Consider the following 23,030-nt stretch of genomic DNA (forward strand, 5'->3'; position numbering starts at 1 on the left):
GTTTCGCCTCAGACGTCTTCCTTGAGTACAGACACATTATCTGCAGATCCTTTATGGCGTAAGAGTCTCTGCCTCACTCTGGCTCCAGCAACACAGATGAATAAAGATGAAAAATAAACATGTTACTGTGGAGCGTTTGTTACATTTTAAGAACAATTTTGCCAATAATCATTTATAATGTATAATTCTGCTGATGTCTGTTTACGGGGCTGAATGAAAAGTCTGTGTGTGTATTTGCACATGTTAACCCGTGGTCAGGATTGGGAGGTTTTTGTGTGTCCTTTTGGCTGAGGTTTAGGATTTTCTTTATTGTAGGGATACACTGGGGTTTGGACTCACTGTATATCTGTAGTATATTCACATTGTTGCGGTGCAGTACCGCTGTTTACCCACAAAACAAAGAACGAGAGGGCAACTTAGTGACGCATCAGGGACACACGACCATTTGAAGGCAAGTTCTTAGACTTTATTTAAATCTTTGTTTAATCAAAATGTATAGCCTGTGTATATTTTGTTTGTTTTATTTTATTTAAAATGTTCGGGAATGAGTCAACCGTCCTCGCATGTTCAAAAAACATGAGTGTGTGTTCGCGTGTGTGTGTGTGTGTGTCAAAGAAACGGGAGATTGGACCGTCTGAAGGGTTGACTCTTTATTAAGAGCCAGTGGATTCACTGATGCTTGATTCTGTCCCCAGTCTGGTTCAGCCTCGCATTCACGTCTTCCCTCTGTAACCGCGCCGTCCAGACGACGGACGTTTGCTGTGCACCTGAATCTGGAAGGTGGACAGAGAGGAGGAAGAGAGATCCACAAAACAGACCGAGAGGATACAGGGATCGGAATGCAGAAAGAGGATTGGAGGAGGAGGAGGAAAGTAGATGAGGAAATGTGAAGGTGAGGGAGGAGATGGGGCGTTAGTCACAGGGTAACTTCAGCTCCCGTTGTGGCTGACCAGAGAGGGATTCCTCATCCGTGTTCAGCGGACTACAGAAGCACTATACGTGCCATGTGTCCGTCCCCGTTCCATTATGCCATAAGCTACCTCCACCCAAAACATTGGGTGCTCAGTAGTGAGACTAGTTATGCTTATTATAAGTGTATTTTATGAGGGGCCGTTTAGGACTTGACTATTGAAATGCTCTCGCGCACACTACTGAGACACACACACATACATAGACACTTTGTAAACCTATGCACACGCATGTATAAAGCATTATACATCTTCATCTGATCTTATGTGCACTAGTGAGATGCTGTTACGTTCACTAGTGGGAGTGTCTCAATAGTCCTAAACGGCCCCTCGTGGTATTTCTGACTCTGTTACAATGACAATTTCTTGAGTCTCTCAGACAGCAGTTGGTTGAGTTATCAGACTCAAAATGGACTTGTAAAACAAGCCGTTTCTAATTGGTGCCGTTTAGATAATTGGTTTGTTCAAGAATGCTCACTCCTCGATGGTGCATTAATAATACTCAAATTACACATGATTCTTGTGATTGCTGGTGTTTGTTTTTGGATTCCATTTGCAGAACTAAGGAGAATCACAAATGACGTCTGCTCGCAATTATTATGCAAAGATAATTAGACCAAGTATGCGGCTGTACATGAAATGAATATAAAGCAAAGTGGTTTATTAACTTCTGACCTACAAAATGCTTTTGCCTCTAACTGAATGAGACTGGGTTTGGTACATTGTCATGTTTGTGTATGTTAACTCCAAGGGTTTCTCTCTCTCTCTCTCTCGTAGTATTGCAACGAGAGATGTATGTATGACACCACGTGTACGGTTTAGGTTGTACATTGTGATTTAAGGTGTTCGCTGGAACCTCATCAACTCAAGGACATTGAAAGTCAAAGTTTTTTATTTTTTCTCTCACTCTCTTTTCCTCTTTCTGGACTCAATCTCAGGGTGTCAGATTGGTGTGAAATGTGTTTCTTTCTGGGGAAACTGTTTGTTCGTGTTGGTGTCGCTTGTTCAGTATCTGTGTGTGTGTGTGTGTGTGTGTGTGTGTGTGTGTATCCTTGTGGTTTGTGTGGTTTGCCCCCCCCCCCCATGACTCCATAGTCTGATTAAAAAAAACATTTTAGCTAAGAAAAGTACCTTGTGAACTATGTGGTACGACATGTATTGTTCATTTGGGGCGAATGGACACTCAATGTTAATATTTTAATAAACATAACGATTCAGTGACAATTCAATGCAGTGATCCTTTTACAACCGATTTTGCCGTCTCCCTCTTTAATCAGTGCTCCTCTCTGCCTGCTGAGTGTTTGCTGGTGAGACTGCAGTTGTAGTCTTGCAGGGGGACTCCATCCCATCAGAGGCTCATTATGGGGTGCTGGCGATGTCCGGCAGGCTTTTTCAGATGTCTCTGCTTTAGGACTTTTTGGCAGATCCCAAAGAACAGAGAGGGACAAGGCTGCGTTCTCAGGGAGACACACTGGCTGCAGGGCAGTAGGCTACTAAAGACAAGAAATGCAAGTTGGAGGAGATTCAGCCAAGATGATTATTTGTTCTTAAGCAGTGTCGCAGCCTGGTGGGGTTGTTATCCCACCCTGCAGTGGATGTGCGCAGCCACTATCTTTTTCTACTCCAACAAGCTGGAGCACCTCAGTGTGTGTGTGTGTGTGTGTGTCTTTTGAGGGTCGATCCAAGGAGTTGAGTAACAGTTTCTCCCCTGATGCAGCAATGAGCAGGTGTGGAGTTGTTTACTTCCCAATGGCTGCTTGTCTAATCCTCTTCTGTACCCCGAGCTGATGAAGCAATTTTACTGTAGCAAATAAATCTGTCAGTTTGGAAACGTAATGTAAAAAATGTCCTGACTTGTTCTTAAAACTATTAAGTAGTTTTCCAGAATATGCAGCTTATTGCCACATTTTTGTCATGTGACAGTATTTTATTACCGCTGGCTGTTGCTCTTTAGAAGGTGAGCCATCATGTGCATACTTGTTGAAAAAATATGAAAGCCCCGATGTAATGTGAGGAGGAAACGCAATGAAGTTCCAAAAAGGCTACAGAAGGGTAAAAGTGCGTTAAAGACTTTTCTCGGTGTTAGAGACAGAAAACGTGTAATTTCATGACCAGGATGACTTCTTGATGCACATTCATTTTTTACATTACTCCTGACATGATCTCTGCTTATTATCGCTGTTTAAACATTTAAATACATTTGCAGGCTCGTGACTGTCAGGGCGATGCCGACCATTAACAGTAATACCATCGTCACATTAACACCACTGTTTGACTTACAAATGACTAATTGGCCGTTTTTAGAGATGGCTTCTTGCTCTGAGATGATTTGAGATGTTGGAGCTTCTGTACACACGTGACAGGTTTTCACATATTTATGATAACATTACGAAGCCCTTTCCGTTCTCACTACACATGTGGGTGGTAACAATCTACAGTGCAGCACTTTCAATACTGACTCTGTTGCTTTCTGTCACATGAATGAGAATCAAAACATGTCAAACACTCCTCAGTACAAGTACTGTACCGCTGCAGTGGAGGAAATACTTTTCCGACAGCATCCTGACCGGAAACAGCATTCACTATTCTCCGTATATCTTTTCACAGGATTGGAAGATTTATACCGAGTGGTGTGAAAGGAGCTTCCTGACCTCGCTCACCCTGGGGGGGGAAGAGGGCTTTAAATTGATTTACTCAACCCAGTATCCTTAAACAATGTGTGTATGTGTGTCCGAGCGCACACCCCCTGCTGAGAGTTGCTAAACCGCTTGCAGAAGTATGACTGATGATCCCCCCTCGTAAACTACACTGTTATCAATTAGTGCAGCTGCGTTTGCCAGAGAGTGCGTGTGTTTTGTGGGATCGGTAAAAGTTTTCTTTGCCAGCATCAGCCCTCATGTGGAAAGGCCCTCTCCTCGGTTTAGCAAAGCTCCCGGAGCCAAACGTCGGTTTGCTAAATGAGAGACTTCCACTGTGGGTTAACTGGAAACATCAGGGCTCCGGTCAGAGCCGCAAGAGGAACGGAGGGGCTGCTTCTGGGAGACAAAACAAAAGCATGTCGTGAAAGTAAAAGGGAAAGCGTTGAAGCAGAGCGAGAGGGCACATGCAGGTTTTACGGTGGTGTCTGAAGGCGGTGAAGTGGTGAACGAAGCCGTCCCCCAATCAGGACGCTATTGGTTTAACTTAACTCAGTCCAGCCGTCACCCCTTTATCCAGATTAAAGATCATGTTTCTGTGTTAGCAGGCAGCTTGACCTCCTCGTGTCCATCCGCCCTGCAACTTCCTCCTCTTTTGAGGATTTGTATTCTCACACGAGGGCACGCATTTTGGAAGATTCCCAAGTTGTTTGTGTGTTATTGTGCTTTTGCGTGTCTCTGAACTCAGGCCTGACGGGACGTAATACAAAGCAATGCACAAGGTGAGGCCACACCATGACACACTACTGTCTCTGGGCGTCCCAGGGTGGTGTGACTGGGACAGCCTGCCAACAACTTGCAGCAAGACTGGTGACGAAGCAATGTGTGACCCAAGCGCAGGGGAAAATAGGCATCATTTTGAATCACGTATTCGTCCCAATTATGCACAGGGCATTATTTCATACAGTGACTTCAGCGAATGTTGTGTGTGCGCGATCTCACATCATGAGGTAATGGGTATAAAGAAGTTAAAGTCCAATTCAAAACCAAAAGAAAGTTGGTGGATAACTAAAATACACACTAACACACACACATTTCTTTCCTTCAGCCGAGTATACAAGGATAGGAATACAAATGTAAACACACAGTCTCTTAAGCACTGGACCAATTATCTGTATGTCTAAACACATCCAGTCATAAATGAAAAAAGATCACATATTTATTGAAATTCTGTTTACTGCAATCTTTTTGGACACGTAGCTAACTGCCTCATAGCAGTCATACTACCTCCGAAGTGACTTATTTTGAGGGTTATTGCCAGAGAAGTGGATTACATAATGTGTTTTAAAAAAAAAGGTTTCATGGAAGTTTTGATACATTGTTTTAATAATTTCATAAATTCTGCCGAGGCAAAGGTGAGGATAAATCATAGCGACGTGTGATTCCCCGACCTTTTCAGTTTTTGCTTTACTTTTTTTAAGAACGATGGATTAAGGGGACATTTTTTCAATTTAGTTGGATTTTTTATATGCCAAATAAAGTCAAAAACCTTGAACATTATTATTCTGTATGCATACATTAATAGTAGAATAACAGATGTTTTCCTGTGTTTCCTCGTACTGGATTGCATAGGGCATCGCGATGGTGCATTCACAGGTGTGAATGTGAGCACCGAGAGCCGTCCAGCTCTTTGGGGCCGCCCTGCCCTTCGGCCCGTGTCAGCTGTGATCGACTCATGCCTCGAGACTTGTCAGCTCAGCCCCAGTCTTGTGTTTAATCCATGCCACTTCAATGTGACTTCACATCCCTGAGGTTCGTCATTCGACAGCAGCCAGCTAAGCAGATGTTTGGTACAACGACTGTAGCTCGTCTCTGGCTGCAGCTACGCACTCATATCTCACCGAGACGGCCAGCTCTGACCAGGTGTTCCTGCTCACCCGTGTGAGATCATGGCTTTAGAGGGGAGACGCATTACAGTGAAGGTGGTGTCTGTCCTCGACACTCCTCCTCCACCCTGCTTCATCCTTTCATCTGGAGTGCAAGCTGTAACCCATCTTCTATACATTACCACATCGTCCATCAACGATGACGCCCAACATTGTCTGTCTCTTCCCTTGCCGTGCAAACCCAGGAATACTACTGCTCACACACACACACACACACACACACACACACACACACACACACACACACACAGAAACCATCAAGCTAGTTATTTTCCCGTTGGTCACAGAACTTCTATTGCCTATATGTCTCCCTGTCACCCGTGACGACATGCCCACTCACCTCACTGACCGCTCTGAAAAGCTCAGATTGTCCCGTCTCTCTCGGGTGGATTTGGGTGACTCTGGGACTGCATTGTTTACCCTCAGCTCCCGAGATAGGATACATCCAGCCACCCAGGCAGGTGCTTATCTGGTGCAATGGATCATTGATCACCTTCTTCCCCTTCAATGAATCAAGTCTCTGTTAGTTGAGTGGACAATCATCCACTTGGTAACCTAAAACTAACCTCAGATATTGCTGTTTCGGGGTTCACTGGTTTGTGGATAAGGTTCAGCTGAGAATAAAATGGGATGTTGCATTTCATTAGGACTTCGTTGATGCTTGTCCATCTGTCCGGAAATGTGGCAATAAACACTAAACGGCTGCAATTTGGCTGATCATCTCACCAAAGCTATGAAGACACAGTGATGTCACCTTAAAATAAACAGAGATGTTGAAAGAATGACAGCTTTGTCTACATTAACTATTTCATAAACCATTTTGTTTGAGAAATCCTACCAACTGTTCCGATCCAACTCGCCACGTCCTAAGCAGCCGTCATAAACCCGATGAACGACTTTCTATCTGGGCTGTAAATATTTATCCATTGCACAAATCCCAAATTCCATTAGTGGAGTAAACATAAACATATTTCTCTCTTTCTTAAGCAGGAATATATGAACTTAAACAATGTGATGTTGACAAAGAGTTCAACCAAGAGCCACCATATGGTCAGCGGTGGATCTCAGCATTGTTACAGTAGTTGCCTGTTTCTGACAACAGCTTGGCTCCTAGTTCTCCATCTCCAAACACACTGAGTGTGGCTCTCGGACCGACGCGGCCCAGCGAAACCCCAAACACGGCAACGGTTTGTAATTCGTCATGACTGTGTCCGGATTGAAGTGATGTGTTTGGGGTTGTGGAAAGAGCCCATTGAAGGGGGGGGGGGGCGAGGGGGGTAGATGATGAGAGAATTGGTTTGTTGTGGGTGTCAGTGATACAACAAATGGCACACACACACACTATTAGATGACATCCAAATCCCTTTGTAACGGGGTTTACGTTAGCCCGGATAATCGTAGGCCCAAGCGCCGCCAAGAAGTGGTGGAGCGCAGGAGAGGGGACTTTTTTGTTTAGCTTCTGGCAAGCAAAGTATTCTTCTCTCCTAATCATTTTTCATATAAATATGTCAAGTGTGTCAACCACAGCTGTGGTTCAAGCATCGTGCTTCTTCCATTTTCATCCGGAAAGTAAGAAGTGATTTGTTTATTTAGTGCAACAATAACAAGAAAAAGGAAAAAGACACCACAAACAATAAGATGCCACAGCACTATGTAATAGTGAGATTACAGCGTTAGAAAAACGACTTACTTGTTGAATAAAGAGAGTGCTGATTCCTGCATAATGCACAAATGATGCTACAATGAGCTTCAGTGAGCTCCGTAGAAGAAGCAGGGGGATGTGGCCCAACGCTACGTGCCCCCATTTGTGCGTTGGAGCGCTCATTAACCCCCACTCCGTCCATTACTGGTTCCGGACCTTGTGGCACCAAACTGTCTGCACCCCTTCCCTCTAGATGTTGGTCCCCTGAGCCATGAACCGATAGCATCGCGCCAAGAGCAGCAGCAGTTAGACCCTGTAACCTAACCACCCCCCCCCCCCACGTCTCTCTCCCCTCTTAATTACGCCATCATTTTACTGTATGCCACAGTGTGGAGATATGGGCCTTGTGGGAAGAGGGAGGTGGGGGGAGCAGGGGGTTTAACAGCGATTCCTGAAGTCCCATTAAAGGATTTCAGCGGCTTTACTGGGCTCACATTGTCATTCCCTCACCCGCAAATGTTTTGTTTCATCGCAAGTTACTGTTCTTCAATACGATCGGCCGGTTTTAGATCAATAGCTGTCAGAAAGCAGCGACCAAACGGCAGCTCGTAAATTGAAAGTATGGTTTTGCCATCGGCTTGGAGAAAGTGCTTAATGGCTTCCCTCCACTAAGGTGAGCCCAACCGCTGGAAGACTGTGAAAATAGGGTAAAAAGATTACCATCTCATCCTTCACGGCATTTCCACTGCAGCCCACCGCTGAAGGTCATGTGTCCAGTGTGTAAGCATTATTGTCGAAAGGTTTGCACACACGTTGCGTTTAATACCTCGGACGACGGTTCAGACCTCAAACCTGAGAATCCACACACACCATCACAACTATTACTTTTCTCGTCCATCTCGCTCAGCAGTTTGTTTCTCCAATTGTTGGCAATCTGTCAACAAGTAGAAGAACCAATAACCTGACGCCTTAAAGAGGAATGCGCATTGCTCAATAACTCCTTCAGACAGACTAATCCCAATGGTTGAATTTAATCCAGCCAGCAAATCAACAAGTCAGTAATTTATAACACAGTAAACTGGCTAGGCTGTTAGAGAAGCTATTAGCTGTACATTTAATGACTCTTATAGTCGTTAATATATAATAAATACCGCGCAAGAAATATACAGAGTCCCAATACCTCTGTCCGTACTGGGCAGTATCCTCATCCCTCAACGCACATGTCTGTCAATCAGTCTTTGTCCTTGGCTTTGTGGTTCACCGCATGCCTGTGTGTGGCTCTGAACTGCATGGAGTTGTTGCAGTCCTGTATTTGCGCTGTGGAAACACAACATGCTGGTGTCTTTTATTGCTTTCACTTTTCCTGCCCTGGAGCTAGAGGAAGACCAAACATCCTCTATCGTAAATTTTGTTTTAGAGCACAACCTGGAGAGTATGCCACACACACACACACACACACACACACACACACACACACACACACACACACACACACAGAGGGGGTGGGATGGAAAGGGGAGAAAGTGCATGATATAATATGACCACATATGAAGATTTTAACAGCATAAAAGTCTATTTTGCTAATTTAATACATACTCAAACAAAAAAAAACTTGTTTTCTACCTCCCTAACAAAAGATAACATAAATCAGCTCATCTCTCCAATTACAACAATGGTAAATGGACTGTACTTGTATAGCGTTTTTCTAGTCCTCCGACCACTCAAAGCGCTTTAACACTACATGACATCATTCACCCATTCACACCCATTCATACACTGATGACAGGAGAACATACACAGTGACACCTGCCCATCAGTCGCTAACATCCACACACTGTAGTCACAGCTACACGAGCAATGTTGGGTTAAGGTTCTTGCCCAAGGACACATCGACATGCGGGTTAGCAGGCCTGGGATCGAACAGACAACCCTTTGATCGGAGGACGACCGTGCTCCCCCACTCACCCACAGTCGCCCACAATAATAGTGGAAGACACAAATTGCATTTACTCTCGTTTTGTGTACCAGGGGGAATAACTATACTGGGACTGAGAGCCCAGATGGCTTGTTACACAGGAACAAGAGGCCCAGTGGACTGGTTGTACTGGGACAGATCGATTGGTTATACTTGCATTTTTTATATTGGGATCAGCATTTCAGATGTTTATATAATTTATAATCCAATTGGAGAGACTGATCTTATCGCATGTACACAGTTTAATAGCATTTGCTGCAATCTACTTTCTAGCCTAAAGACGTTCTTTAATTTAAAAGTGTTATATATCATCATGCTTTTCTGTAAGGCAGTGACGATTACTCAGAATTAACTGCTACTCACCTATTTTTTACTTTTACTCAGTCAATCTTTTAAACAAGCACTTTCACATTTACTTGTATTTATGGGAATCGTACTTTTACATCAAGTACTCTATTGCAGAGCTCTCTCCAGCTGGTACGTGTGACTGCCCCTATTCGCTCGGCAAATCGAATCTGGGGAATTACTCCATTACTCATCTTCAGGACGCCTGCCCAATTAAATGGATTCAATTTATCAGACGTGATTCATCCCCAACACAAACTCCTATTTACCTCAACTGTGATGGACGACGATCATTATGATGATTCAATTTGGTCTAAACGTGTTCGTGTGACAGCTGTCTTTGTCTCCACACATGGTCCCCGTCTCTCCTTCTGTGGATTGGCGCTGTGAATTAGTTCATAGTAAGGTAGTGTGTGTGTGTGTGTGTGTGTGTGTGTGTGTGTGTGTGTGTGTGTGTGTGTGTGTGTGTGTGTGTGTGTGTGTGTGTGTGTGTGTGCGCGCGCGCATATGCATGGAATAGAATCGCTTTTTTCTCTTGCAATTTTTGCAGTCTTGTATGTTTCCTGGATTTGCTTTTGGACGCGAGACAGCGGCCGTGTTTGATTTTGAATGGTGGTGCAGCAAAACCCAGAACTCACCCAAAAAGAACAGAACCAACCTTAACCCTTACAACAATGCGCATTCATATACAATATACTGTATGTCCTGAATTATCTGAATAATGCGTGAGATGTGACATGGAATCAGATTCTTCTCTTTTTCCTTCTGCACTCATGTCAAAGGGTCGTCTCCCCAAGGCCACGTATAAGCTAAAAAAGTGCTGTTGCCAGAGAAGAATAAATCCCACAGCTGAGCACTAATTGCATGATTTAATGCATAGCTGCTGGACACCTCGGAGAGGCCCCGAGGGGCCTTTTTGTGGACATATACAGGCAGACCTGTGCGGGAAGATAGAAAGTGGAGGGAGGTAAGAGAAGGTGGAGTTGCAGGAAGTTCCAGTGCTGGTATGAAAGCTCAGGGCTAATGGGTAACACCTTATTAGGTTAACATACGACTAAAGGCTCTCTTTTTTCTCTTTACTATCACATGGATTTCCCATTAAGTGACTTTTAATAGTTACATTATATTAGATGGCATATAAAGGATTGCAGTAGCCCACCTGTCCTGTGTTGTGTGACCTGCAGGGCAAGTGTTCTCCACTTCAGCTGCAATGGCAAAAAATATATGTAACCCTTCAAAATGCTTCATAGCATGACCAGTTTAATGATTGTAAGTGATGGTGTGGGCCTGGGAAGATAATTGAGCTGAAGTGTCTCACAGTGATAAGATGTCCCCAGTCTCCTGGCTGGAGTCACAACAAGTTGGTTCACATGGGATGTAAGCAAGTTTCTGTTGATGCCACCTGTAAGTGAATTGAAGTATAAGACCGGCCTTGCCCCGTTGTGTTGGAAGAAAGATATTCTTGGCAGTCTGCTGAGCACGTAGCTCTTGTGACGCTCTTTTTTACTTGCAAGAAAATAAACGGAGAAAGACATATTTGATTCACAAATCAATCTTATTTTACAATTGTTCCATCATCACACCACAGTTTGGTGTCAGAAGTGGGATCGTTTGAGTTTTCGTCGGGACTCTGAGGACATCCGGGAAGTGGCCAGTTGAGGATGCAGCAAAACGTGATTCTGCCCTTTACGTATAGAAGAGACCGGCGACCAAAAGAGGCCTGATTGACTTCAACACGACTCGACGAGGAAGATCTTCTCACAAATCGGGTAAGAAGTTGATATTCTGTTTTCAAACGGGAGGTTATCTTCCATCACACGGCGCCGCAGGTGAATTCGCACTCATCTGAGACTGCTGCCTCCCCGATGTGACAATAACCCCGCCAAAGTCATTTCTTCTGTTTAGAGGTCATCGGTAGGTTTCATTGGGATGTTGAGGACGGAAAGCCTGTACAATGTATCTTTTTGGACTCTGTAATGCTGCTTGGAGACGGAGTGAGGAGTGAAATAGGGAGAGGAAGTCAGATGAAAGAGTTTCCAGGTTTGCAAGCTAAAGCTCTCTGGAGATGCTCTCCTGTCACTCGCACTAAGTGCTGTTCCTTCAGGAGTTCGAAAGCTCCCACAATCCACCCCAGCACAGTCGTAGCCATGAGGTCTGGGAAGACCATAAAGAACTTTTTACAATGTGAGATGACATAAAAACAGAGAGAAGGGGGTAATATCATGAGAGGGAAAAAGACGAACTCTCATTTGCTCTCTTTTGTCCTCTATTATTTGGGCTTGTGCTCTCTGAAGTGTATTTGTGTGTGTCTCAGAATGTATACGTGTGTGTTCCCATGTGGGCTTTTCCGAGCTGCGGTGCTGGCTCCAATGGGTGGGCTGGTGAGCCGTTCGTTGTCTGCCATCGCCCATGTCCACTTACGCACACTCTGGGCCCCAGTGGGAATGAAGAGGGGATTACGGCTCCGACTGATCCTGGAGGGCCACGCACTTAACACCACTGTAAACAACAGGGCCTTTTGAGTGGTTCACACCACGCTGAGCGACAGTCAGACTGCATATAGGGGCTCGTGGTGGTCTGATGATTATTACAGATTAATAAAAAAGCATTGAGGAGGACGAGTATTCTCTTTTTCTCTTTCGGTCAGATTTATTTCATGCTTTATTGGATAATAATGTGTCAAAGTTCTAGCTCGCTACTGAATCTCATTCCTCACTTGGCAAGTTTTAGGGCTCCCTGAGAATCTCCCACAGAAGTAATATTTTCCTGTTTGACCTAATTTTCTCTTCCAAATGTTTTTTTCACGGTAGTGATGGAACTACAAAAAACAACGACCTACTTATGAACAAAGCATTTTCCTTTATTCAATCGTTTGTATGAGCGAAGACATGAGACATTTTTGGGGCCGAATGACGTTTCCAGCTGTGATTGCTTCGGTTTTTGTGACTCCATCCCAAAGGAGAGATGTTTATTGATGTATTTAACAATTATTTGGCTCGCAAAGTCCGTGCCATCGTTGGGACTTTGCTGCTCTTCATCAAAGTCTCTAAAGTGTCTCTGCAAGGTCTGAGCATTTGCTCTGTTTGTGTTCTCTCCCTTTCAATTAGGGAGAGGCCTCAAGGATTCAATAGAATGGGATAAACCAGCAGCCAATCCAGCAGCCGCAGAGCTAGAGACGAGGCTTGGGAGGTTCATATGAAAAGATTTCGGTCTATAGTTTGCTTGGCTTGGGCCAACTCCAGAAAGGCTGAGGAATCTTCTTCTGCAGGAGTTGGGGGATGTGGGAAAACAGAAACCTGCCCCACTGAAACGCCAACACAATATGGTTCACATTCTTCTGCCTCGTTCTACCGTGAATTATCCCGCTTTCCAGCTGAGGGGGTAAAAAAACTTTGATTTTTATCTCACAATGCGGCAGTGTGGCTGAAACGCAGCGCGGAGCTAAACGGTATGAGCGCACTCCACAGACCAGATCCGACTGCAAGGCATCTCCCTCTGCTACACACTCGCTCTCTCTCCAGACGGGCATACGTAGTCCTGCACTGCAGAAGTCTCCATCCGAAACCTAAACAAACCCCATGAAAGAACTGAGTGAGTCAGGAGTCGGCCTGTCTCTGCCTTAATTGTGTTTGCAGCACCATGTGGGCCGCTGATCATTCCCACTTGCCTCCGCTGATGACAGCTAGGGCACAGACTCTCTGTAAACATAATAAATCACTGTTGATGATGGTGACTCCAACACCAAAAATGTTTCTTTCCTTTTCGTTCTTTTTCGCCATTTGACAGGGTCTTCTACACCGCGGCCAGCCAAATGCAACCTGAGCGGATTCCCGTGTGCAGTTCACGCATCATTATCATCCTCCAGCAGATTCAGCCGCAATCCAGGTCGCCTTCACGGATTTGCTGTAGAGGTTCACGCGATAAGGTTACTGGCACAGTACTTTTATCCCGTACTGGGGCGCTCGGTGTGAGACCAAACTGTTACTCTCCCATAAGAAAGATTCATCAGAAGGAGCCAAGGAATTTCAGCGAAGCACCAAAGGTTTATTTTTGCAGCCCTCTGTGGTGTGTCTGAGCTCGGCCGAAGCAGCTCAGCCCAGCCCGGCTCCGTGCAGCTCACGGAGCCGTTCAGGAAGGGCCCCGTCACTCCAGATGGTAGTTCAATCTCTGCCAGCAAGAGGGTCTGAAGGCCTGGCTGCTGGCCTAGAACCACAACCTCTGACAAGCTAAAGCCTCGGGCTCTTCTAAACCAGCACAAAGCACCTTTTCAGAGGCCCTCTCTCTTGTGCCCCCCCCCCGATCCCTCTCACTGCTCAGCCACCTCATGGAGCCCGGGAGGGAGCAGATTCAAAGCAGAACTGAGGTTCAACAAACAGATTCACATGTTCCCAGATGGGACTAATGGAGAAGACCTTAATTGAATTAGTTCACAGAGCATGTCTACATAACGTTCAAATATGGACACATTTAGTGAGCAGAGCTAGAAGCACAGCAGCGACGTGCTGACGATCGGCATCCTATTGATTCGGGACCCAGCGTGAGGCTCACTGCAGCGGCTTTAACTCGCGCTCGAGAACCCAACCTCTTTCCTGGAAAATGTGAGCGAACGGACAAATGTGTCACGCCCAGAGGAGCTGGAGTCTAACCTGCAAGTGAGCCCAAAACTCGCAGTGTGTGTGAGTTTAAGCCTGCAGCACACCTTGATCCACTTGCCCCTCGCTGTGAATGCACAAACTACCTCGACCGCAACACGCTGCGCACGCCCATCATTGTATCCGAATGAAAAGAGAAGTAACAGGCCATGATGTTGCAATGCTTTACAATAGGCAGGTGGCGGGCAAATCTAAAAAGGGAAAATGAGGCATAGAGGAAAAACGCTGTAGAAATTAAAGGCTTTGAGGTTATTTGGGAGCTGCAATTACACCGTCTTGCCCGGGCAGGAGAGAGCGGGCTGTTGTTGAATCTCTGTAGGCAGGAAGGTATAGAGGCACGTCACTCAATGCACACTTTTATTTAACAACCTCTTTAACTTTACAGAATGCGAAAGAGAGAAGTTTCCGCTTTACCTGCCGCCAAACTTTGAGCAGCACACAATCACAGACATTCAAGTCGGAGAAGGAGAGAGGGAGGAGGTGATTGACCAGGGTAAATAAAAAAAGAGTGTGGGGGGGTAGGGGGGCTGTGCAAACATAGGCAGAGAAAGAACCAACAAAACGTTGAAAGCATATTTGAAATTGACAAATTGAGTAGAGGGGGGGGTGAAGGGAAATGAGCTGCATTCAGAGGAACAGTGGTCTTCTTGTTAGCTGGAAAGAGCGATGCAGATAAAAAGGGGAGGAGGGTCTCACTCTGATTTATTTTCCGTGTGATTTATATCCCGTTTGTCATCGTGGCGTTGTCATGGCGATCATTCGTCACTTAGATTGCGAAAACATACCACCTGACAAAAGGTAGGCGCCAATCTTTAGCAGCTGAGTATGCATGTGCTTTTACTCCTGCTGGGAACTTTATATTCAGAACATTCAGAAACCTGTGATCAGAATATTATTCACCTCATTAGGAAGGAGTATGAATTAAATATTTAAATTTGAATGACACCTTAGGAAGCAATTTTTTTTTGCTCTGAATGAAGTAATACAGTGAATAAATGATTCGAACTTCACTTAAAGAGACTAAAACGATCCTAACCAGCCTTTTCAATCAATCACAGCCTCCCTACTTCCACTTCCTGCTCTTCCTGCCCCCTGCTCTCCTCTTCCTCCCAGCTACAGTTCGTGGACTCTTGGGAGCAATATAGATGTGATTGACTGCCCCTCCTGCACCGTTTCAATTATACATCCTTTATGGGCACTCTTTTTATATTTTTTTTACTGCCGTGTGTTTACTCATGACAGTAACAGCGCTGGCGTGGTTAACTGTCTTGCGTGCACATTTCCATTTATCTCTCTCTCCTGACACGAAGGCCAGAAGAGGCAACAGACTCTTCACCGTCACCTCGCTGTCCTTCTGCCAGCAACATACTGCTCTACTTTGTGTGAGGGGAGAAGAGCAGCTTGTCTCTGAACTCGCCCTCTGATTCAGTTGTTTGCTATTATCTACTTTTTTTCATAATGGAGTCCAAAGTACAATAACTGGAACATGACCATGTAAATAAACCTTCTCTCTGCTGTGACTTTGGCTTGGTAGGAGTCCCTTCAGGCAGCTGTCAGGCCATCAAAGAAAAAATCCAAATAAAAATCAATAAATAACTATGAATCCCGCTGGATGACACTGCTGTCTTTGAGGCAGACACAAATGGACTCATTTTAGAATGAATGACAAAAATAAGAATAGGAAAGCTGTTTCTTTATTAAAGGGGCAGAAAAGCACCTCTTACACAGAGTAGTTCCAGTCTGTGAAAACAGCTGTATGACCTCTCTGTAAAGTCTGAGACATGGACTCGAGTGGCTTCATGGGTGTCTCGGTCGCTGCCCGAGTGCCGATCATTGATGAAAGCCTGTGTCATCATCCGGGAAAGGGTAGGAAGACATTCAGGGACGATGGACATTATTCAGTTGCATTTCTGTGGTTTTCAACCCTTTGTGGACCTCTTCTCTAACTTTGTGAAAGTGCAGTTATTGATCGCTCGTGTGCTCTCAAGCTGGGTTTTTATCTAAAACACAACATCTCTGCCTCTGACTTTACTCGTTAGTCCAGATGTGTCCCTACTAAAAGAGGCATTTTGTTTTTGGGGCGCATGAAAACAATCTTTCCAAGCCAATGTTTGTCACCTTGGCAGGGCATCATTAGCATGCGTCAGGGTTTATGGCTTTAGATGTTACCAGTGACGTCATCACGCGGGGAACGGGGCTGACGGACGGGGTGAGTGTTGTGATTGGCATAACTGGAAAGGGAACATTATGACTAAGCTGCTTTATAGAACACACCCAGAGCTATAAAAGATGCCACGTTCAGAATGTGACTTCAAATTGTGTGTGAATGTGTGTGTGTGGAATATTTAACCTACTTACTGACTAAACACTAGTAATAGGGGCACATTACTCCTTCTTCCGCTTAGTTGATAAACAGAAATCTCTCTAAACTTCTTTCAAAGACGTCAGTCATTGAGGTCTGGCAAGTCTGCCCTGTTATCCCCCTCTAAACAATTTGGTTTCAGCTCGTCTTATTCCACCGATCAACCTCCAGGGGCTGTTACCTCAGACACTCAGACATAGCAAAGTCAGTATATAAACTGACTGGAAGTGAATTACAATTGCTCAGACACAATTGCGCCATTAGCAAATGTTTAGAGGATCCCAGGGGGGCAGCAAACCACACACATCGTCGCACGCACAAAACACACACTCGTCTTGTTTATGCCGTCATGCAGAACCAGACATGGTGCCTTGCAAGCCCATCAAACACAAGTGGACCCCTCCCTCTCATGAGCACTGACCTGGCGATGAACCATTCATTATCTGCCACTCGATGCAAACGGCAGGTTGAGGAGGGCAGATTCATGCTCTCGCCTCGTTGGTCGGTGGTAAAGAGTTTAGAGAAATATCTGCTTTGAACGCAGGGAATAAAATAATTACGCTGGCGAGCAGACGCCTTGAACACAGACATACGCTTCCTGCTCCCAGTTGTTGGCAAAGCAGAGAGTTGGTAGAGGGGGATTGAGCGGTGGGTATTTCGCTCAGCTTTGTTAAACTTTTAGTCTCTCTAACTACGACCCCCCCCCCCCCCCCCCCCAGCCTCCCACCCTCTGACCCCTCCTCCTCTCCCCCGGGTTGGTGGGGTCTTATCTCCAGTGGATGTGGGCTCCTCTGGCTTCACACAAAGCCCTGTGTTGACATTCCAGAGGGCCGGGCCTTGTGCAAACACACCAGGCCCCACCAGATGGCTAGGCGAGGGAGGACAGGGCTAGGACCAAGGACGCAGAGGAGGACTAGGAAGGACAGGAAGAAACAGCAGGATCAGAATGAAAATCGCTTTACTCCGCCAAAAATGTCAGGCTACCCCAGCAGTCCATGAATCTGTCCCGCTGCCAGATGTCCCTCCGTCCACTGACAAACGATTCTCTGGCAAAAAAGCTGATATCCGTCAGGGCCTTTCGCGATACAATACACATGGAATGAACAAATAGTGTTCCTCTGTCTGCCACGTCTCCCTGAAGCCAGTCACAGCTAATATTTGAGGGTCACTGGGTTAATCTTCAGGGCATTAGGGAAACCATGGAGTAAAAACCCCTCCAAATGAAAAAGTGGTTTGGAGCTTTGACTGAGCGTGGTGGGTCGTGTTTATAAAAGGTCACCGCCCCATGAGTCCTCGGGGCATTGGCGTGATGTATAAAGAACAACATCAGAATATATTCACATTGCAGTGAACATATGACAGCAAAACCTGAACCACAATTTTATGTTGGCACAGGAAAGTTATGCAAAACTCAAAACTCAAATGACATTGAATAATGCAATCAATGCAATGAAGATTTCTGCTTCAGTGCAGCATTAACCTCAAAAACAAAAGCTGTTTGTTACCTTCACATGAGGACTGACTGATTTTAACCTGTCTATTTATATACTTTTACTTCACAATCAATGTAAACAGAAGTCATAGTGCGTCTCTTGAAAGAGCTCTAATCTAAATTAAGATCCATTGCGTCACATTACTGATGTCGGATAAAGTGTATTTGTCTCGCATAAACTCAATGGCACCTCGGAGGGCATTTTGTCAAGAAGGAACAAACTAATCCTCTCTTTGGTCTCCCAGGAGCTCCCCCCCCCCCCCCCCCCTGCCTGCTTGTGTGTGCCACCAGCCACCAGCACAATAGACAAGCGTTGTGATGAGAGTGTGCAATAGCCAGTGTGGATATCCGGCTGCCTTTCTCTCCACTCCCCCCTTAATGAGGGTGTATGGCGCTGTGGTTTCATCCTGCCACTCTTTCTTTCCGATCCTCCAGGGCTGTAGCTGCCCCCCCCCCCCCCCCCCCCCCTTCCTTACTCAATGGAAAAAACAGGAATGTTTTCTGACTGACTTTCCCCCCAATCCTCTTTTCTGGTTCCGGAGACATGAGGGGACACGTTTACTGGAGGATGACTTAGTGGTGTGTGTGTGTGTGTGACCATGTTTATTTAGAACAAGTTAAAACAAGGTAATGAAAGGAATCAGGATTTATGTTAAAGGTCTCGCCAACTCGCCAAGAACGTTTGTTGATCTCCTTAATGTCTATCCTGTATTTTTACTTCCAGATTAATATTTCTTATTGCTCTTTCAACCATCATTTCTCAGCATGCTGTTACCTTCACTTTATTTATTATCGGCTGGTGTACAAATATTCATTTTGCCCGAGCATCAGCCCTGCTTACTATGGGGATCCCCAGACGTTTTATCCAGCACCACCAGGCTGTGAAATGTCTAACTTATCTTATCTCAATGTCAACATAATTGACTGCCACAACATTTTGGACATTTATGGTTCCCAGAGTGCGCACTGTGGTCATTTTGATAACCCCTGTGACTTTTTTTCTATTTAATTAAAATCACAAAGTAGCCTCAGACAGCTTTACAGTCTGTACATATGTGACACCCTCTGTGCCGGGAGCCTTAAGTACTGTACAGGCACAGGAACAACTCTCCCACAGGACGAAAACAAGGAGGAAACCTTCGGGAGAGCAACCGAGGAGGAATCCCTCCACCGGGATGTGCATTAGAAGTCATGTGTACGGAATGAACATAAAAGTTTTACAATATGTGCGATGCTTATGACATAACTGTTTTATGATCATTAACTAGAGTACAGTTGTGGCTGTCATGACATCTGTTGGACGGATCGCCAAAAATTCCCCCCCAGGATGAATTGCAGTAACTTGATACCTGTTGACACCTCAACATTTTATGCAGCGCTTTTATTTATTACTACATTCCTTCAAGACCAATGTGACCACGGTGAAGCTCGTTAAGAGTCCAATGTCAGCTTTTTAATCTTTTACGTATTTATTTGTATGCCACTGAGCGTATTTATTGCAGTGCGAGGCTTTCTATAGAATACGTCTGTCTTTGTCGTGTACTGACAACATTCTTGTTATACGGTTGATAAGTACCCGCCTTTACTACATACATCCACATCCACGGCTGCCACAATCAATCGCCCTCGCTCATCGATTAACTTTGATTAACTTACATCAAATGGGATAAATCAACTGGCAGAACAGGACGGAATGGATTTTGTTCTGATAAGAGAGAAATCGATCAGCTAATCGTTGCACCTATTAGTGCAGCAAAGACTCTTTGTGTGATCAAAGTCGGGACACAGAGACACACTATCATGGCGGTGACCAGCTCCCTGTTCATTAACTAGATTGCTTTGGCCGGGAGCATGAATTCAGTACTAAACCTGATCACATTTCTGTGTGTTTGTGCTGAGTTGAGCAGTTTAGAGGTTTAGCGTTAAGCTTATCAAGAACACTTAAGCATGTGAGTGTTTTTAAGTAAAAGTACGTCACTTATATAAGACACATTAGTCCGAGATAAATAAAAAAGGCTTAGAGCCCCTACAGTCATCCAGTTTTCCATTTCAAAGCCATAGCAAGTAAAGAATCAAAGCATACAAGAAAAGTAAGTTTCTCTTCCTTGTCCATATCAAACACAAAGAAAAATAAATGTAGCTGGGTGGAATGTGCACTTAATGATAACACATTCTTCCTGCTTGGACAAAAAAAAACAAATCCAGCATTATCTTTTGATTATCTCTCAGCGAAGTCAGAGATTAGGACGAGAATATACATTTTCCATCTTTTATTTCGCAAATGTGGAATGAACACTTGCAAAAGAGCATCTTAAAGTTGGTCCAGTAGAAAAAGACAAAAAAACACTTGAATGATTTAATACTTTGTTTTTCAGCTTTCAATTCTGTCGAGTTAATTTGGAGTCTATATTTTGTCAAAATGAGAGTGGATTGCTAGTAGGCATTTCCATTATTTTCTATCAATCGTATATAAATATCCAGGAATAAATCTTGTTTCCTTAAACCAAGTTTAGAAAGAGTAAAATGTCTGGATAGAAATGGCATCATTATCTACGTAAGAAAGGGATTAGCGGACTATAAAATGTACAGTTGTTTTAAATTTAACTTAATATTCACATTCATATATATAAAACTTACAAAACCTGGATTTTCAAACCCACTAAAATAGTTTTTTTCTGTTACTGCTGAAAGATCATTTTAAATTACCATAAATTGAATGGATTATTTATGTATTATCAGCATCATTAATGTAATCATTTATGCCATGTTGTTCTTTTTCTCCAGGCTCTTTTTGATTCATTTAAAAAAAAACATAGGTCAATAAATTAACATGCTACCTCAGTCCCTGAAAGCCAATACTCTGTGTTACTGAGTGGGAGTAAAACAGGTGTTTGTGTACGTTTAAGTGTGTATCCATGTCTGTGTGTGTGTGACGTAACCTGTTAGAATACCTGCCTCAGACTCAAAATAGGGTGTAGAGGGTTGGGGTTATTTCGGAGTCCATACAAAAAATAGTTCATTGTAAATATATAATATATATATTTATACATTTTGAATATATTTACAAATATACCCAGCACTATACATTACACTGTGTATTTCTCTCCAGAATAATTGGGAAGGTTTTATGAAGAGAACCAAGAAAGTCAATCAATATTACAAAATAAAGAGGAAAACTGTTTCTATATGTGCTCCGCTTCTATTCCTCTCTTTTGTTAGTTGAAGCTCGGTCCTTTTCCTATTAGACGTCCTCTTCTAGTCCCGCGGTTCCTTTTGAGTTCACACAGGTCCACACTTTCCTCCAGGAGCAAACAACAGTCTTGGAATGCCAGCCGCTGGAATGGGATCACTCAATGAGTAATGTCTTCGACAACAAAAAAGCAACCTAACGTGAGAACCAAACTCTGAAATCTGTGTGTTGTTATGAAGGGAGGAGGAGGAGGAGGAGGAGGAGGAGGAGGAGGAGGAGGAGGAGGAGGAGGAGGAGGAGGAGGAGGGTCCCTGGGGAAAGTCAAATCATTCAGTCAGTTAAAAACAACAACAGCTTCAGTAGGGTCCCCGTCCTCTCCTTTAAGACTTCTTGTGAGCACGCAGTGTGTGTGTGTGTGTGCATGGCAGTACGAGTGTGTGACAGCAGCGCTGCCCCCCCTCCCCCCCCCCCCATCCTGGTCCATTAGTCCACTTGGAGTGATGGAGGTAGGAGGTTGGGAGGTTTTGCGAGAGGGTGTCTGCGCGCCGTGTGTTTAGGGGTACGGCTGTGGGGGTTGAAGAGGGGCGGGCGGGGGCTCATGTTTTCACGTTGCCGTTGATGTGCTGGTACTTGGGGAGGCAGGGCTCCTCCGGTAAGGGATCGTGGGAAAACACAGAGTCGTCACCGGAGGAGCAGGAGCTGCGAGTGTCGGGGAAGCTGGGGGAATACTGCTCTGCAGGGGCGCACAGGTCCAGGTACTCCTGGAAATACAGACAACAGGAAGGGACGTCGTTTACACTCAGGCACAAGCTTGTATGTTAGAAAAAGGGAAAGTGGCTTTCAGGAGAGGAAAAAGACCAGAGAACATAAATACAGTTCTGAAACCCAGTCAGCAAGACCGGGGACTTTCCAGAGGAGGCGGGTGAGCGAGTATCGCCTTCATCGTGATATTTATCTACACCATGCCAAATCACCCTGGAAGGGTTTCATGAAACAGAACAGAGGAATAACCATGAACTGGATAATGTATGAAAATATTTGCATGAATAATAGAAAGTAAATGAGATGTTGGAGCTTCAGGATAGCAGGGTCGGCCGAGTTGGGGTTTTGGCCTGTTACAAAGTGGTTTAAGGTGGTGGGGGTGGATACATTTAGACCAGGGGACTGGCACTCAAGCCTTTACGACATCCCTTCTCATCAGTTTAGTCCAAACAAATCTGACATATGAAACATCCAACGTAAACAATAAAAGATGGGGAGAAAACAATATCAAGACGCTGGCAGAATACAATGCCACCCACCCCCCCCCCCCCCCCCCCCACACACACACACACACACAAAAGAAGATGAAGGAAAATGAAAACCTCAAGAAATCCTGTTATTCATTTCTGACTCGTCCCAACGTAGTGTGGTTGTTATATGTCTCTTCATCTCTGTTACATGTCTTGGGATTTTCTAGAAAAAGAGCGCTGGCTTCCATTTTCCCTCCTCAACACAAGAAGTCTCGTATTACTAAAGACCTCCACATCTGCCAGCGGTTTGGGGCAGAGGAAAAGGAGGAGGAGGGGGAAAAGGCTAGAAAAAGCCACCTTGTTACATTTCAAAAGTTCAAACTAAAACTTGGCCTTTTTTTTTGGCTCAATTTCACGGAGTTCCAGCTCCATGAGCAGACGAGTCTTGACAGCTTTCCATCGACGAGCTCTCCTCAGGTCTGCCCTCGGATATCACACGAGACAAGAAGCGGGGGATGGAGAGAAACTCTGGCCATAGAAAGGAGCAAGGCCAGAATGTGACGATTGGGCAACTCCGCCGGGCCGTGGCG

The 23,030-nt window shown here is 44.8% G+C and overlaps 1 protein-coding gene across 9 annotated transcripts in view; it reads right to left on the minus strand.

The window, feature by feature from the left end:
• Nucleotides 1–20,273: 20,273 nt before the first annotated feature.
• fgfr2 (fibroblast growth factor receptor 2) overlaps nt 20,274–23,030 on the minus strand; it is a 34,016-nt gene continuing 31,259 nt past the window's right edge. For all 9 annotated transcript variants that reach the window (XM_078104521.1, XM_078104519.1, XM_078104524.1 and 6 more), the window contains exon 20: nt 20,274–21,969. In XM_078104521.1, coding sequence (XP_077960647.1) covers nt 21,805–21,969 — 165 coding nt within the window. In that variant the 3' untranslated portion in view covers nt 20,274–21,804. The remainder of the gene's footprint in view (nt 21,970–23,030) is intronic.

This window comes from Gasterosteus aculeatus, chromosome 6 (genome assembly GCF_964276395.1).
Source record: "Gasterosteus aculeatus chromosome 6, fGasAcu3.hap1.1, whole genome shotgun sequence".
NCBI classification, from domain to species: domain Eukaryota; kingdom Metazoa; phylum Chordata; class Actinopteri; order Perciformes; family Gasterosteidae; genus Gasterosteus; species Gasterosteus aculeatus.